Here is an 18,520-nt window from a genome sequence, read left to right on the forward strand (position 1 = left end):
ATGGCTGGTTCACTGACTTGTCCTCACACACTGCCAGGTCTGTGGACCTGGGGAAGAGCTGGGGGAGGGCTGAGTGGACACATGGCAGCTGTGCTTTTGCATGGAGGTATCAGAATAATCAATCGCCTATCCCTAATTGGTATGATAAACTGTGACCAGAGGTGAGGCAATTCCTGCACACATTACTTGAAAGTAAGGGAAAAGTAATGAATGGGAAAGGGAAGTTGGTGATCCCTGTTAAGGAATCATTCTGACATGTAAATTATAATGTATTTTGCAAATTACTTCTCAGACTTTAATGTTCCATATTCTTAGACTGTCAAGTACCTTTCCATGTTAGTTTTTTGTAGAGAGGTTTCTGGGAAATGTAGTACTTTGAAGCTTTGAGAAAGCAGCTTCACAGCAAACCATAAATGATTGGCAGATGCAGGACCAGAGGAAGAAAAGGAGGCTGTGGGCAGGAATGACTTGAACCGCACCCAGTATGAAGGGTGGATCCCTGAATTAATCTGCAGCCCCTGTGTGATCACTGATTATGATTTCAAATATGATTCATGCTGCAAATCTAATCACTGCAAAGCTGAATCACTCCAATTTGGCTTTCCAACGTGGTCACACCCTTAGATTTTACACATTTGTAAACAGTGATAACGATGCACGTTTCTGTAGAGAAAAGCCCTGCTACTATTGGGTAGAAACTTAATTCCATGTTTTGGACTGCAGCTTTAGTCTCTTTCATGCAGAACTTGCAAACACAGTTTGTTCACTCCCAGAATCCCCAGCCACCATATCTATATTCTTTTCTAAACCCTGCTTTCATTTTAATGCAAGAATTAAAAAGGTGCTTGCAAATTCCTTAATGGAGTTAAGAGGGCTTGACATCAAACTTCGCTCACAAACTTAAGACTGGCCCGTTGTCTTTCTAATAGGCACTTCCTGTGTCCTCCGGACGCAAAATGGAATCGGTGAATACAGGAAGATGCCTTATATCAGCTACTGGATCCTTTTAATTGCTTACTTAAGAATTTAAAATTCAACAGCCACATGGGATTTCCAGCAGCCAGAATGTATACGCTCTACCACAAAGTCCTTCGCGGAGTAGATCCCATAAATGTGCAACTGTATCAAAAAACGAAGCATGTCCAATCTAGAAATGAGAATTATTGTGGCACATGAGATAATTGTTATCAACAGAATTTTAGTGGAAGTTGCTTCCAAAGAACACAACTGTTTGTTTAGAAGTTGGGGCGACCCATTTCGTAAAGCTTCGCCGCCGCGCCTGCCTCACAAATCGGCCGGCATCTGTTGGGCCGGGCAAGGCAGCGCCTGCCTTCCCTCCTTCCGAGTTCGACCCGACGCTCCTCTCCTGCCCCCCATTCCGAAGCTTCCTCGCAGAAACCCCCCGCTTTCGCCTCTGCACACGTCCCCACACCGGGTTCGAGCGGGAAGCCCCTGCGTCACGAGTCACGTGACCTGACGGGCCCCACCTCCCCTTCCCGCCCAGAGCTTGCCTTTTTCCCGTCAGGCTTAACCATGACCTGGTGACCCGGAAATTTTTTTGCCCCCCCCCTCCGCCGCCGGTTACCTTTCGCAGGGCTCGGCTGGCCCGAGTAGTGGAAATCATAACCGATGGGAGTCCCGGCGTTTTTCCGGTGGCTGAGCCGCAAGTACCCGTCTATCATCGTCTCGTGTACCGAAGAGAAGGTGAGGGAAAGGGGGAACAGCGCCCGATCCAACGGGGCGCAGCGCGGGCCCGTGCTTCGCTTTTCTATCTGCGCCAGTGAAGGCCGAGAGGGGGAAAAAGAGTTCCGTGGACTTTGTGGGTGTGCGTGCGGGGGGGGGAGGAAGAGGAGAGGAGTGGCCCTCTCGCGAGGCTTCCTGTGGGGTCCGTGAAACGTTAGGTGGGCGCCCTCTCTGGAACGGGCTCCTCCTCCTCCTCCACGGGCGGCTGCAGAGTGTTGTCCACAGGCTTCCGGTCTGATCCCGTCGCTCGTTGCCCGTTTAATTGTTTGCTGCTATATTTCTGCAACGCTGCTTTTTGCTTCCAAGGTAGCACCTGCCACCGATGACCGCCCTGTAGTGTATATGGGCCTCGTGGCCCAGCTCTGCCTCATCTTACCAGCGGCTCTTCCTATTTGTCCCCGCAGAATCATTGCCCCTTGGACAGGGTTTTTTTGTGAGGTGTTTCTTTTTTGAGGCAGTCTTTTTGGGAGTTTGCAATCCCATTATAGCTTTCTTAAAGCTAAATCTCTATAAGAAAGCATGTTTGAGCTCTGTAGGCTGCGCCCAAGTTAAACATGTTAGGGAGCATTTGTCCTTGCTTTAAAAAGCTGTTAAGTTTGCTAACACATCCAGTAGGAGGAACAGAGAAGCAGTTGTCCAAGTAGGAAAGGCTGTGGTAGAGTAAATGAGAAGCAAGTAAAGAATAGGCTTAAGCAATGCAAAACAGGAGAAAGGGTTTTTAGCAGTGATTATTAACATGGAAATAGTGGGTTTGCACACTTATAAGTGAAGCAAGTGGATGTCTTTTGGCACCTTAAAGAACTAACTAATATAGCATGCCAGTAAAATTTTAATATTTTCTAAAATCTATTTCATAAAAAAAACACCAAAATTCCAACTTCCATTCTATCAACTTCATGGCAGAGTGGTTTCCTTTCCTCCCTCTGATCTCTTCCCCTTATCTCTGCCGGCTATTGTCCTCTCTCCAAGACAGCAGTTCTGGCTTCATGAGGGCTTTCCAGCAAATCCTCCACAAGTCCACACACAAAAAAAGCTCATTTAAGAAGATGCTTATCCTTGTGGGGAGTGGCGCTTCGTTGTGTCTTTCCCTTAAATTCTGTAAGTGTCCCTTGAGCTGCTCAGTGCTATTCATGGATATCCTAGTTGTCCTGTAAACCTCCCAAGAAGTTAACACCAGATTATGAGATAACTTTTTTGGCCTTGAGGATAGGAAATAAAGTTGGCTGTTGGAGATGTGAAAGAATTGGGCCCCACAGTTTCTGTGGCAACAGTGGAGGAAGGAGTCAGTGAAAGGAAGAATAAAATTTTGGTTTATGCTTCCAAGGAAGATGAAGAAAGGATGAGAATTGCATGACATCCAGCACAATTCTCAGTGAAATTTATTATTTATTATTATATATATAAAATATTTATATGCCACCTTTCTCCTAGAGGATGCAATGTGGCTTATAGTATTAAAAGAAACAAGGTTGAAAACCAAAAAATACATTATCACAATATTTTAAAACACATTAAATAAATATAATGTTAAAGTTTATAATAAAATCAAGTTTAAAAGCAAAAGCAAGATTTGCACATTTAGTGGTTAGTGTTCATGTGGGAACCAGTGTTGATCCGCTTTGAATTTACAAGAATGTAGCCCCGTATTGTATGATTACATTTTTGTGTTCACTATCATGATTATATTCATGACTGGAAAAACTTCAGTTGCATCTGTCAGTTTCCTGTTTAAGGCACCACCATGACTAATTCAGTGAAAGGTATTCTACCATCCTTGCATACCAGGAACTACACCATTGCTGGAGAGCAATGTACAGTATTTAGCTTACCTTTCTATCACAGGCTGATTAAGTTCCATTATTTTATTAGACTGACTTCTACCAGTTAAATTATCTGGATGGTGACATCTTATTTTAAGACCACTTGATGTCTTACTCAAAACTCTTCTGAATCTCCTGTTACGATTTATTTAAGGATCATTGGAAATCTTTAGATTGTACTTTCCTCTCTGAAGTACTTAAGAATACACTATTTTGATGATGTTGCCTCATAAAAATGATTCTCCCCACTTTGCTTTTGCATATAGGGCAGTTTCTTAATGAAAAACAAACTGGAGAATAATTTCCTTGTACCTTTATTAAGTGTGAAAGCAGGTGGATGGGGGAGGTGAGGCTTCCAGTTTTGTAAATGGAGCATGTAGGGCTGTTAAAGTAAATTATTATTCTGTTACCTGCATAACTCAGTGGGTTAAGTGTTTGACTGTGGAGTCAGAGGTTGGGAATTCGATTCTCCACTTTGCATCCCAGGAGAAGAGCCAACCTGTGTTGCTTTGGGCAAACTGTACAGTTCCAGGGTGCCCCCTGAAAAAGGGAATGGTATAAACTACTTTTGACTGCTCTATGCCAAACCCTGAAAGGGAACATCATAGATTAGAATCAGAGTGGATTTGAGTTAAATAAAACCAATTTAAATCACTATTTGGCAAGACGACATTTAAATCATGGTTTTCTACACAAAGACTCATTCTTGCTCACATAACCTTAATACAGTGGTGCCTCGCATAGCGACGATAATCCGTTCCAAAAACATCGTCGCTATCCGGATTCGTCGCTATGTGGGGCAAAAAACCCCATAGGAACGCATTAAAACACGTTTAATGCGATCCTATAGGCTGTAAACTCACCGCTATGCGGAAATCCTCCATGCGGCCACCATTTTCGCTGCCCGGTAAGTGAGTAAAGGGCGCGAAAACGTTGCGGGCTGCCATTTTTTTCTGGCGGCCATTTTGGAACCGCCAATCAGCTGTTCCCAAAACATTGCTATACGAAAATCGGTAAGCAAAACGCTTACAGATCATCGCAAAGCGATTTTTAGCCATTGAGAACATCACAATGCGATCGCTTTTGTGATCGCAAAAAACGTGTCGCTATGCGGATTCGTCGTTAACCCGAGGCGCTCGCTATGCGGGGCACCACTGTATTTCAAACCAGATGAAGGTTTCATTTTTAGATTAACTGTTCAAATCAGTTTTACAGTTATTTCAAAAACAATTGCTGATTTGGTTATACTATTAGAAATACATCATAGGTAATTAAGAATTTATTGTGAAGTGAATTAACTACAGTTTAATAGGTTAATAATTCATATTTGGACAACTTATCTGCTGTACTTCATTGGAAGGAGAAAAATAATTATGACCTTCATGAATAAATTATGACCTTAATAGCAATTTAAATAGTTTTGTTTAAAACTTTAACATTATGTATTCTTAATTTGCTTAAACATCCATACTTGTTAACTGAAGTGGTTATTCAAAATATCTTTTATAAAAAGAGTATCAGCCTGGTTTCCCTTCACAGGTTGCTGCCTTGCCGTGGCAAAGGAGCTTGAGTAATTGAGAGAAGCTATGGGCTATGCTGGGCAGGGACACCCAAGAGGGACAGGCCATAGTGGAGAATTCAGACTAAACGCGATCCAACTGGAGCAGGAACTGGCAAGCCACTCCAGTATCTTTGCCAAGAAAACTCCATGAACAGAAAGAAAAGGCTAAAAGATATGATGCTGGAAGATGAGCCCCTCAGTAGCATGTTGGAAGAAGGTGTCCAGCATGCTACTGAGGAAAAGCGGAGGACAAGTACAAGTAGCTCCAGAGCTAATGAAGTGGCTGGGCCAAAGCCAAAAGGATGCTCAGCTGCGGACGCGCCTGGAAGTGAAAGTAAAGTCCGATGCTGCAAAGAAAAATACTGCATAGGAACCTGGAATGTAAGATCTATGAACTTTGTTAAGCTGGATGTGGTCAAACAGGAGATGGCAAGAATAAACATTGACATCCTGGGCATCAGTGAACTAAAATGGACGGGAATGGGCAAATTCAGTTCAGATGATTATATCTACTATTGTGGGCAAGAATCCTGTAGAAGAAATGGAGTAGCCCTTATAATCAACAAAAGTGTGGGAAAAGCTGTACTGGGAATACAATCTCAAAAATGATAGAATGATTTCAATATGAATCCAAGGCAGACCTTTCAACATCACAGTAATCCAAGTTTATGCACCAACCACTGATGCTGAAGAGGCTGAAATTGACAAATTCTATGAAAACCTACAACACCTTCTAGAACTGACACCAAAGAAAGATGTTCTTCTCATTATAGGGGACTGGAATGCTAAAGTAGGGAGTCAAGAGATAAAAGGAACAACAGGTAAGTTTGGCCTTGGAGTTCAAAACAAAGCAGGGCAAAGGCTAATAGAGTTTTGTCAAGTGAACAAGCTGGTTATCACAAACACTCTTTTCCAACAACACAAGAGGCGACTTTATACATGGAAATCACCAGATGGGCAATACCGAAATCAGATAGATTACATTCTGTGCAGCCAAAGATAGCGAATCTCTATACAGTCAGCAAAAACAAGACCTGGAGTTGATTGTGGCTCTGATCATCAGCTCCTTATAGCAAAACTCAAGCTTAAACTGAAGAGAGTAGGAAAAACCACTGGGCTAGTCAGGTATAATCTAAACCAAATCCCTTATGAATACACAGTGGGAGTAATGAACAGTTTTAAGGAACTCGATTTGGTGGACAGAGTGCCTGAAGAACTATTGATGGAGGCTCGTAACATTTGTACAGGAGGCAGCAACAAAAACCATCCCAAAGAACAGGAAATGCAAGAAAGCAAAGTGGCTGTCCAACGAGGTCTTACAAATAGCAGGAAAGAGAAGGGAAACAAAATGCAAGGGAGATAGGGAAAGTTACAGAAAATTAAATGTTGACTTCGAAAGGCTGGCAAGGAGAGACAAGAGGGCCTTCTTAAATGAACAATGCAAAGATATAGAGGAAAATAATAGAAAGGGAAAAACCAGAGATCTGTTCAAGAAAATTTGAGCTATTAAAGGAGCATTTTGTACAGAGATGGATATAATAAAGGACAAAAATTGTAGGAACCTAAGAGAAGCAAAAGACATCAAGAAGAGGTGGCAAGAATACACAGGAATTATACCAGAAAGATCTGGATGTCCCAGACAACCCAGATAGTGTGGTTGCTGACCTTGAGCCAGACACCCTGGAGAGCGAAGTCAAGTGGGCCCTAGGAAGCATGGCTAACAATAAGGCCGGTGGAGGTGATGGCATTCGAGTTCAACTATTTAAAATCTTAAAAGATGACGCTGTTAAGGTGCTACAGTCAATAGGTAGAGGTAAAGGACTGGGCCTCCACTGATCTCCTGGGACCATGGGACTGCAGTTATAGAAACCCGTTCCTGTTCGACAAATGGAAGCCCATTCGGACCAGTTGGCAGAAGGAGAAAAGACTCATCATCATGTTCCAGACACTTGTTTATTGTTTAATGCCCCAATAAATCCCACACCTGTTTTGAAACAAGACAGATCTACTGATTTCTTTGAAATGAATTTGGAGCCAAAAGTCAAATCCACTGTCTCACAGTGGGACAGGAAGCAACAGTTAGAACTGGATATGGAACAACTGATTGGTTCAAAATTGAGAATGGAGTACAGCAAGGCTGTATAGTGTCTCCTTGCTTATTTATATGCAGAACCCATCATGTGAAAGGCAGGACTGGATGGATCCCAAACTGGAATTAAGATTGCCGAAAGAAATATCAACAACCTCCAATATGCAGATGATACCACTCTGATGGCAGAAAGTGAGGAGGAATTAAACAACCTCTTAATGAGGGTGGAATAGGAGAGTGCAAAGAATGGTCTGAAGCTCAACATCAAAAAAATTAAGATCATGGCCACTGGTCCCATCACCTCCTGGCAAATAGAAGGAGAAGATATGGAGGCAGTGACAGAGTTTACCTTCTTGGGCTCCATGATCACTGCAGATGGTGACAGCAGCCACAAAATTAAAAGATCCTTGCTTCTTGGGAGGAAAGTGATGACAAACCTAGAGAGCATCTTAAAAAGCAGAGATATCACCTTGCTGACAAAGGTCCACATAGTCAAAGCTATGGTTTTTTTTCCAGTAGCGATGTATGGAAGTGAGAACTGGACCATAAAGAAGGCTGACCACTGAAGAATTGATGTTTTTGAATTGTGGTGCTGGAGGAGACTTTTGAGAGTCCCCTGGACTGCAAGGAGATCAAATCTATCCATTCTGAAGAAAATCAACCCTGAGTGCTCACTGGAAGGACAGATCCCGAAGCTGAGGCTCGAATACTTTGGCCATCTCATGAGAAGAGAAGAGTCCCTATAAAAGACCTTGATGTTGGGAAAGAGTGAAGGCAAGAGAAGGGGACAACAGAGGACAAGATGTTTGGACAGTGTCATTGAAGCTACCAACATGAATTTGACCCAACTCCGTGAGGCAGTGGAAGACAGGAGGGCCTGGTGTGCTCTGGTCCGTGGGGTCACAAAGAGTCAGACACGACTTAACAACTAAACAACAACAATCAGCCAGGTCCACACGTCAAAAACATAAACTGCTGTCCTCTGTAGCTTACTCATCTTCTTGTTTGTTCATAATCTGGAAAAGAGAAATAAGCTTTCCTGCTTTATCAGGTCCCAAGTGATTTCTCAATTTAGAATGAATGGTTCCAAAGATGAGAATATTCTTTTTATATTAGCAGAAGAAGCTAGTGCTGTTAAAAGTGAAATCATTACTTCAACAGAGTCTAAATTATTGCTTCAGCAGAGTCTAAATCCGAGTGCTTAAGTGACTTCCACCAAGTTCACTGATGTGATTTTCTTTAAAAACATCACCAGCAAACATATATGGTTCAAATGGTTCCCCCTTAGCTCAGAAGTTTATTATAGTTGCCATTACAGATGGATGATTGCAGGATAATCATGTCATAGCTAACTCTTTTTCCTCAGCACTTAAGGTTTGACCCTAGTACCACGTATGAACAATATTTGCGAGAAAATGAGATAGAGGCAGGGCTCATACCATTCATTTTTAAAATACTTCTATTTTTATTTTGTCACTTTGTAGCTCTGTTCTTAAGTGCTCACTTGGTTCCTTTCATATTTCAACAGCATAAGCAATAAAACAGGGTTTTTTCTGTATTTTGTTTAAAGCTTCAGAAATAAGTTTCAGAATGCTCAGCATATGTTCAGCATTTCTCTAAAGTCAAATGTTGCGGATTTTGGTTGTTATAATGCCATCTATCTTCTCTCTGTTTTGTTCACAAACTCTCATCAAAATAAGCCAGTTCTTGATATACTACTTAAAACAGAGTTTTACTACAGAGTTCCATCTAACACAGGGGCCTCCAGACTTTTTACAGTGAGGTCCACACTGGACATTTTCAAAGTTTTTGAGGGCTAAAGGAACAGGAACGTTTGCGCACGTACGCATGGCTGCACACCCCCCCGGCTGCTCACACACATGCACATCCCTGGCTGCACCCCTGCATGCCCATATGCCCCATGCACGCACACATGCATGCACACACCCATGCACGCATGGATAACTGCCCACGCCACACACAAACGTGCATGGGCTGAAGGCAACAGGCCAGACAAAATGGCCACATGGGCTGGCTGTGGCCTGCGGGCTGTAGTTTGGAGACCCCTGATCTAATTTTAACAGTTGACTAAAGAATGTTGTATAAATATTTGCAGAGGGTTTTTTTACTGTATTCCAAGTGAAAATTCTTTTGTGAGTGGTACTAGTCAGGAGAGCATTGTTGGTTGCAACACTACACATACCTGTTTGTAAGTCTTAGTGCTTTTTATTGTGCCTCCTTGAATAAGTGTGCATAGAGTTTTAGTCCATAAGTGAAAAAAGGCTTAGAAAACAGCTGATTTTTTCCCGGTCCCCTTTAAAGTCCTGGACCTTTCTTTAAAATTCATTTATAGTGTTTTGGTTTTTATCTTTATTCTAGCTACTTTTCTTTGATTTTATACCTTGCAGAGTGTTTTATTTTCGAGAACAATTCCTTCAGCTTTTGGATATCTTCCAATTTTTGGAATTGATGCAGAGCTATCCAGTAAGGTCTGATGCCTTGCTTTTGTTACTTAAATGAAAAAGAGTACTGTAGACTTTAAAAGATAAAACGCTATGTTACAGCACGATCTTTCATGGGCTCTTGTTGTCTTCATCACATGCATGAAGTGTTACCCTGAATGTCAAGTGTATACACACTACCTGTGGTCGTGGACAAGTTTATAGGCAGAGATGTCACAGGGAAATTCAGTTCTTCAAAACACTTCCAGTTTATGAATGTGAGGTATTGTGCTTTTGTATCCACAATTCAAAACTCCAGGAAATGGCCTGATATTGCTCCACGATATTGTGCCCACATTGCCAGGAAAAAGGGTGCCAAGCCTTATAGAGCAAAGGGCAGCCTGAATGTTAACAGTACCCATGTCAACAGTCAAGATGGTCTCCAGAATACCCTCTTGTGCTCACTGCCATTTCTTCCAGGCATTTTCATTACTTTGTGGCTCCAAGTAACAGATACCTAGAGAACTTGTTGAAAAACAGCACTGACAATTGCTTTGTGTTTGGGTGACATGTAGTTAACTGATGCAAAAAGGTATCAGGTTCTGGAATTTTCTCCTGTTTGGTCTCTCTTCTGAATGGTACCGGGGGTTTTCTGTGTATAAAACAGCACTTTTTCCTAAAATCATTAGGGGAGAAATTGAGGTTGTTTTATACACAGAAGGAGGCGGCGGGGGAGGTGAAGGAGCAGCCGCACTCGGCGACCTCTCGCGGCTGCCCATTGACTGCTCCTTCTATAACTTTTGGTTCCCTTTGTATAAAACATCATTCTGTTTGGAGGACTACTTTGTTAATTTAACCTCAGCCCCTCTAAGAAAAGCGTTTACAGCTTTGCGCTTTCAGTGTATGCCGACTGCAATATTAATAGGAAGATATGAAAATGTTCCTTTTGATCGTAGACTTTGTATATGTGGATCAGGAGAAGTTGAAGATGTTTGTCATTATTTGTTAAGAAGTCCTTTATATGATCACCCCAGGAACAAATTCCTTGCAGGCACACTTAGAACTTTGTGTGACAGCCCTCCTCTAGCTCAACTCTGCATGCTGCTTGTGGACAGGGATTTATTTACTACCCATGAAGTACCAAAATTTGCCTTGGCAGCAAAGAAGATTTGCGGCAAGCATCCAAAATCCTAAATCTTTCTTTTTAAGTGTAATTGTGATATGAGAGTACCACATATGTTTGATGCTGTCATTGATATATTGCAATGACCTATGGTTTTAAGCAATCAACCAATATAAAGACTGCTCCTCCGCCTCTGACAAGGGTCAAAATTGGGAGTCATCTTATACATTGGGGGGGGGTCATATACATTGAAAAATATGGTAGTTCAAACTTGCTACTTCACTTTTGTAGTAACTACCCACTTTCAAGGTTATACAGTGGTGCTTCTACTTAAGAACTTAATCCATCCCAGAAGATGTTAAGTCAAAACTTTCGTAAGTCGAATCAGCATTTCCCACAGGAATGCATTGAAGACCAATTAATCCATTCTGGCTGTTTTTTGTTTGTATGTAGAGGCGCCGTTTGTAAGTCGAAGCATTAGTTCCCATAGGAACGAATGCAAAACCAGTTAATCCGTCTGCTACCACTAGGGGGAGATTTTTTTTTTAAAAAAAAAACACACCCTAAGATGACTTAGGTTAAAAAAAGAGCAGGAAAGAGGGAGGAAGGGAGGGAACTATGGGGAACAATTTTACACCAACATATATTAAACCAAACTTCTTTTAAACCAAACCAATCAACTTTTAAATCAAACACCTTTAAAACCAAACCAAGCACCTTTTAAGCAAAACACATTTTAAACCAAACCAAGAACCTGCGGAGCATAGAGAGAGAGAGAGAGAGAAGACAATGGGGGAGGGGAGAGACTTGAGTCTAAACTCCATTTTAGAGCAAACCAGCCAGCACAGATCCTTGCAGAAAGGGTCTGCAAGACCCATCAGAGCACAGAAACATAACCCCCCATCCACCTATCCAAGCTGCAAGGGAAGCATGCAGGGACCATTGCAAATGCACAGAAAACAAATGGAGCAGATTAGAAATGCACAGAGAACAAAGGGACAAGGTCAGAAATGCACAGAAATCAAAGCAAAAAACAATATGCCAACTTTTATGTTTGCCACCTCCACCCACCCCAATCAGGTTGGTGTGAAAATATCTCACTGTTTTTCTCTGTTGTTCAATAGTCCATTTTGGCAATGTTGATGGGGGAGACAGCCTAGTCTCTCTTGGAAGCTCATTCCACAGTCCTCAAATGCTGAAGAAAGCTGTCTTATATTATGATCAACTGTGTCTGCAAAGTGGCAGGACCAAAATCTCAAAGCTGAGATCCCATAGATCTCAAAGCACACACACACACAGAGAATTTAGTCTTCCAGTTAGCCTGCACCCAAGTATATTTTGTCTGTTAAATGTGTTAACCATGAAATTGCTACGGCTTTCTTTCTATCTTTATTCATATTAGAGCACTGCAGAATTTAAAATTAGGTGCTGATATGAAATATAGGTAAAATTAAAAACAAATTAAAATGTTAATTACCTATTTTTGACCAGAAGCAGGCTACTTCTATAGCATTATCTCAGCCACTTGCTAGATCTTCTTTTGTACATGTGATGGGGCACAAATTGCCTGAACATAAATTGCCTGAACATAATTGTGAAATTCCTCACAATTATAGAAAATCTGTCCTGGATCCAAGTAGCCCCATTTTACTTGATTATTCTTATTAAGTGATTATTCCAGTTATTCTATTGAAGTCTATTGACTTCCAGATAGTCCAGCTAGAGTCTTTTCCTAGTGAGATACACTCTTCAGCATTCATCCTTTTGGCATATTGTTTTTGTTCTCTATAGGTTTAGCCTAGCTTCTGGCTTAATATTTAGAGCTTGAGATGTGCGCTGAAAACATTTCCTGAATTTTAGCCATATCTAAGGGGTTGGTGTCTAAGAAGTGGGTATGTTTGGTGATGTATTATTTTGTTTTTATTTGCTAGCACCTCTTGAAATACTTCTGGAGGGGCGGCAGCAGCCAAATATTAGACTTTTTCATTTGGGGTTATTTTCAGGCAGCCAGTAATAATCCTGCATGATTAATTAAGAGCTACATCCAGTTGTTTGAGATGTGCTTATTTAAACCATATAGCACTGGTGTATTCCGCTATGGAGTAGCACAGGAACATAGCAGTTGTTTTTATTATTTGTGGATGTGCACCCAAGTCTGACCCAGCCAATTTCTTAAGTATGTTATTTCTGAGAGCACCTTTCTGTTTGGTGTTTGGACAGTGTTTTTTGTAGGTCAGGGTTCAATCTAGAATGATGGCCAAATACACTGTGGTAGGGCAATATTCCAAAATCTTGCCTTCCCAACAGAACCTCCTCTCTGCTTCTCCATTCTTTAAGTGGAAGCACAGACCTGTGTTTTTAAGGAGTTTGGTTTCAACTAGTTGTTTTTGTAATACAGTATAAAGAAAGATTTTCTAATGCAGGTGTTAGCTGGACAGTAAGGGCAAGATTGTCATCAAAGATAAAATGCTTGGAGTATGGGCATGTTGGTTGATCTTTTGTGCACCCCATGGGAGACTGTTCTTTGATTTCTCCAGTAAATTGAAATTTAATAAAGAATCATCAGTTTTGCAATGGAACAGGGACAATTTCTGTTAGTCCATTATCTTTAGTAAGGAGGGTAGGGTTTTTTGAGCAGCAGTTGATGGTGAACAAAATCATATGCCACTATACGGTCGACAAATGCTGCTCCAGTTATTTTGTGTTTAAAAACTATCTTCTATATGCTGGGTTAGATGTAAGATCTGAGTCATATAGCTTTAATGTCTGTCTACAGTGGGGTCTTGACTTGAGAACTTAATCCGTATTGGAAGGCGGTTCTCAAGTCAAAAAGTTCTCAAGTCAAATCTGCATTTCCCATAGGAATGCATTGAAAACCATTTGATCCGTATCTGCTCTTTTCCGTCCATAGAAACTAATGGGAAGTTGCTATTCCGCCTTCGACCACTAGAGGGGGATATTTTGTTTCTTTTTTTCTTAGGTCAAGAAAGGTTCAGGGAAGGCAGGGAAAATACGTACAGTCCCAGGCAGTACAGTACCAGGCAGTCTGAAGACTGTCTCCCAATCCACTCTCTAAACACTGGGAGGAATGAGGAAGCAGACAGGCACCCTTTTCACTGGCCAACAGTTAACTGAAAGTTCACTTTTTGCACTTTCCCTGCCTCCCACGTGGGTTTTTTCAGTTCTTAACTCAAATCTAAGTACTTAAGTCAAGTCAATATTTTCCTATGAGAGCGGTTCTTAAGTCAAAATGTTCTTAACTCAAGCCGTTCTTAAGTCAAGACCCCACTGTATTGTGGAATTAGAAGTTCAGTTTTAGGGGCTAGACAGTTTAATATTCTTTAAACACTTTGTATAAGTGGCATAGTAGGAAGATTGGGCTGTAGCTTTGGGGATCTGATGGCTCTTTGGCTTCAGTATAGCGATTACTTTTATCTTCGTCCATATTTTTGGAATTTGTTTGCTCATCCAACAGTTATTAAAAAGTTGAAGGAGCCATTATGTGAGGGAAAAGAACATAAGAGCCCTGCTGGATCAGGCCAGGGGCCCATCTAGTCCACCTTCCTGTATCTCACAATGGCCCCACCAGGTGCCTCTAGGGGCATATGAGACAACTAGATACAGTACCTGTCTCCTGATACCCCTCCCCTGCATCTGGCATTTTGAGATACCTTCGTCTTAAGCCTGGAGATTGATTATCATCCTCAGGGCTTCAAAATTTTTAGAATGTCTCACCAGTCAGTCAAAAATTTCACCAGTCAGCATGACTGGACTATAGCCTTGCAATTTATGTTAACAAATTTAAACTGGGGACTTGTTCACTTTTATTTCTATGTAACAATGCGTACAAACCCAAAATAAATTGTATTACGTACTCCGGAATCACTGATTTATACCCTCAGACTTCAGTTGCATGCCTGTGGAGTCATGAAGCTTGTATTTTGAATGCCTTTCTTTTGAATGTCTCCAGCAAACATAAAACTGAAAGCAAAAGTGCCCAACCTCTTAAGGAGCCATGGTTCCCTCCCACCCCAGGATGTCATCTCGTTGGGTTGAAATTGGGAGCAGGGAATCTCCATATTCTCCAGCATGGAAATACTCTACATTCTCCTGCAGAGCTGTATCTCTATGTGCCACTCAAACTGTTTTCTCACGAGAATAGGGCAGTTTTCCTTTTGTAATGGAAGCGGGGGGGGGGAGGACTGCAGGACTAGAGAGTGAGAGAGACAGGCTTGCCAAACAGTATTTTTCAAGCCGTGTACATCCTCTTCATGGCTTGTAACCTGTGATGGACTTTTCCTCCAGAAATCTGTCCAGTCCCCTTTTAAAGGCATCAAGGCCAGATGCAATCACCACTTCTTGTGGCAACGTGTTCCACAAACTAACAACACATTGGGTAAAGAAATACTTTCTTTTGTTTTTTCTCACTGTCCCAACACTCAATTATAGTGGATGTCCCCTGGTTCTGGTGTTGCGTGAGAGGGAAAAGAGCTTCCCTCTATCCACTTTACCCATCCCCTGCATAATTTGATACGTCTCAATCAGGTCCCCCCCTCAGACTAAAGAGCCCCAAAAGCTGTAGCCCTTCCTCATAAGGGAGGTGCCCCAGCCCAGTAATTACTTGAGTCTCTCTCTTCTGCACCTTTTTCAGTTCTACTATGCCCTTTTTGAGGTGCAGCAACCAGAACTGTATGCAATACTTTAGGCGCGGCCTTATCAGCATTATGTACAATGACATTATAATGTTGGCTGTTTTATGTTCAATCCCCTTTTTAATGAGACCTAGCATGGAATTGGCCTTCTTCACTGCTGCCGCACACTGGGTTGACACTTTCATCGAGCTGTCCACTAGCACACCAAGATCTCTTTCCTGACCCATCACGGACAGCTCAGAACCCATCAGCTGATAAATAAAGTTTTGGTTTTCTGCCCCAATGTGCATTACTTTACTTCTGGAGCTCTTCACAATCCCTTCTGGTCTTCACCACCCAGAAAAGTTTCGTGTCATCTGCAAACTTAGTGTCACGTTCCCGGGGGTTACAACAGCCGAAGTCCGATAAACCAGTCCATGGTCAAGAATGCAAAGCCAATGTCCATAAATCAACTCACAGAATGAGGTCCAGCGTCAAAGCCCAGAGTCCGATACACAGCGTAGTCCAGGGGCAGAGTCCAGAGTTCAGAGTCAGGAACATGGTTCAAGAAACATGGATGCAAGCCAAGGTTTTCTCTCCTTGCTTCCACAGAATTTCTGGCTTCACTGGGAGCTGTTTTCCAGGAGCTGCTGGAAAGCTTTCTATCCTGTCAATACTCAGGACTAGATGAACATAGGTTTCTGTGGACAGCCTTCGAGCGATCCTCTGATCTCCTTGTCCTAAGTCTTTCCTGAAGCCTGGCCCGAAGCTTGTCTGCTGTGGAAGGAGAATCTGGAGGTGGTTCAGGTGTTTCTGATCTCTCAGCATTCTCTTCAGCCTCAGTTAACCCTTCTGGTTCCAGGTCTTTGGATACACTCATGACACTTAGCCACCTTGCTGCTTATCCCTGGTCATTTATGAGCAGGTTTAAAAGCACCAGTCCCTGGACGTATCCCTGGGGCACACCGCTCTTCACCTCTCTCCATTGTGAAAATTGCCCATTGACACCTACTCTCTGTTTCCTGGTTCTCAACCAATTCTCAGTCCATAAGAGACTCTGCCCTCTTATCCCTTGACTGTGGAGTTTTCTCAGCAGCCTTTGGTGAGGGGCTGTGTCAAATGCCTTCTGAAAATTCAGATCAACCATATCCACTGGTTTGCCTGTATCCACATGCCTGTTGACCTTTTCAAAGAATTCTAAAAAGTTTGTGAGGCAAGACTAACCCATCCTGACTCAAGTGCCATCTTTTCCTGAGGAGAAGAGGGAGAAGCCAATAGAGCCCAGGGGGGAAACATGCAACTTGTCAGAAAACTGACAACTCCATTGGGAGAATGGGATGAGAGAGAGATGGGAAGGATCACAGAGAGAGCAAGGAAGATAGAGGTAGATCCAGGTGATGAGTCAAAAGCTGGGAACAGTGAAGAAATGGGAGAATCTAGAAATAAAGAGCAGGGGCTGCCTGAGGCTGAAGTTCAACTGGAAAAGGTGGGAAAGGAGGAAACCACTGGGTGAAGGAGTGTTAAAAGTACAGGAAGTGGAGAAGAAGTTAGAAAAGGCAGGAATAAGGAAGGGAAAAGGGGGATATATTGGGGGGGGGAGGAATCAAGAAGAGGAACAGGAGAGGCAGAAGCAGGAAAGTGTTATACCACCAGGCTTGGAGTGGATATGAATGGAGAACCCCTGGACTAAGCAGTGGTAGAAGTTGATGGCACCCCATGAGCATCTTTACATGGGCCTAATTTCTTTTGCTCTGCATTTTTTCTAGTGATGTTTAAAATGATTATTTTGGAAATTGTGTGTTTTCTCTATACAGTGGTACCTCGCTAGACATGACCGTTTTTTTGCTAGACATCGACTTTTTGCGATCGCTATAGCGATTTACAAAACAGTGATTCCTATGGGGGAATTTCACTGGACAATTTTTGGTCCCTGCTTCGCAAACCAATTTTGGCTAGACAACGATTTTGACAGCTCCCTCCGTGCTCACAAAACGGGTGTTTTCGGGACCTAAGCTCCGCAAGACAGCGATTTAAACAGCTGATCGGCGGTTCGCAAAGTGGCTTTCCTATGGCCGATCTTCACTAGACAACGACGATTCTTCCCCATTGGAACGCATTAAACAGGTTTAAATGCATTCCAATGGGGAAATGCTTTTTGCTAGATGATGATTTCTCTAAACAGTGATTTTAGTGGAACGGATTATCGTCTAGCGGGCACCACTGTATTGTTTAAAATTTCCATTATTTATTTCAGTTTTCTCTGCTGTAGCTGTTACCCACTGTTTTTATTCTTCCATAGTTTCAACTGCAGTGGTGCCTTGACTTACAAAGGTAATGGAATGGTGTTCGTAGGTCAAAACATTTGTAAGTCAAAGCAGCATTTCCCATAGGAATGCATTGAAACCCAATCAATCAGTTCTGGCTGTTTTTTGTTCTTATGTCAAGGCATGGTTCATAAGTCAAAGCATTTGTTCCTATAGGAACGAATGCAAAGCTGGTTAATCCACCCTCTACAACTAGGGGGATAATTTTTTCCCTAAATTATTCTTAGGTTAAAAGAAGAACTTAGGGGAAAAAAGGGCAGAAAAGGAGGGAGGGAGGGAAAAAAGAAAGAAGGTCATCACTGGGGCACACAGACCCCTCCGACCAAACCAAACACCTTTTAAGTGAAACACATTTTAAAACCAAACACCTTTTAAACCCACCTACCAACACCTTTTAAAACAAAAGAGAGTTCCCACCGCAGTACGCAAACCCTAGGAGCCAGAGAATCCATCAACCATTCCAGCAAACAGACCCCCCCCAGCACAAAAAGAGAGGAGAGAGAGAAGACAATTGGGAGGGGGGAGTCTTGAGTCTAAACGGCATTTTAGAGCAAACCAGCCAGCACAACCCCTCACAGAATATTTTCTGATTTTAAGGGGAAAAAAGACAGTGGAGTCTAAACTGCATTTTAGAACCTGCCTGCACCAGCAACCATTATTCCAGCAAACAGACCCCCTCAGCACAAAAAGAGAGCAGAGAGAGAGAGAGAGAGAAGATGAGGGGGGGGGAGACTTGAATCTAAACTCCATTTTAGAGCAAACCAGCCAACACAGACCCTTGCAGAAAG

The 18,520-nt window shown here is 42.3% G+C and overlaps 1 protein-coding gene across 1 annotated transcript in view; it reads left to right on the forward strand.

Annotated features, from left to right (window-relative positions):
• The first annotated feature begins 1,488 nt into the window (after positions 1-1,488).
• XRN2 (5'-3' exoribonuclease 2) overlaps positions 1,489-18,520 on the forward strand; it is a 125,879-nt gene continuing 108,847 nt past the window's right edge. Inside the window, exon 1 of the mRNA XM_020790516.3 lies at positions 1,489-1,704. Within this exon, the coding sequence (XP_020646175.2) occupies positions 1,630-1,704 (75 nt within the window). The 5' untranslated portion in view covers positions 1,489-1,629. The remainder of the gene's footprint in view (positions 1,705-18,520) is intronic.

Source organism: Pogona vitticeps, chromosome 4, assembly GCF_051106095.1.
Source record: "Pogona vitticeps strain Pit_001003342236 chromosome 4, PviZW2.1, whole genome shotgun sequence".
In the NCBI taxonomy this organism is placed as follows: domain Eukaryota; kingdom Metazoa; phylum Chordata; class Lepidosauria; order Squamata; family Agamidae; genus Pogona; species Pogona vitticeps.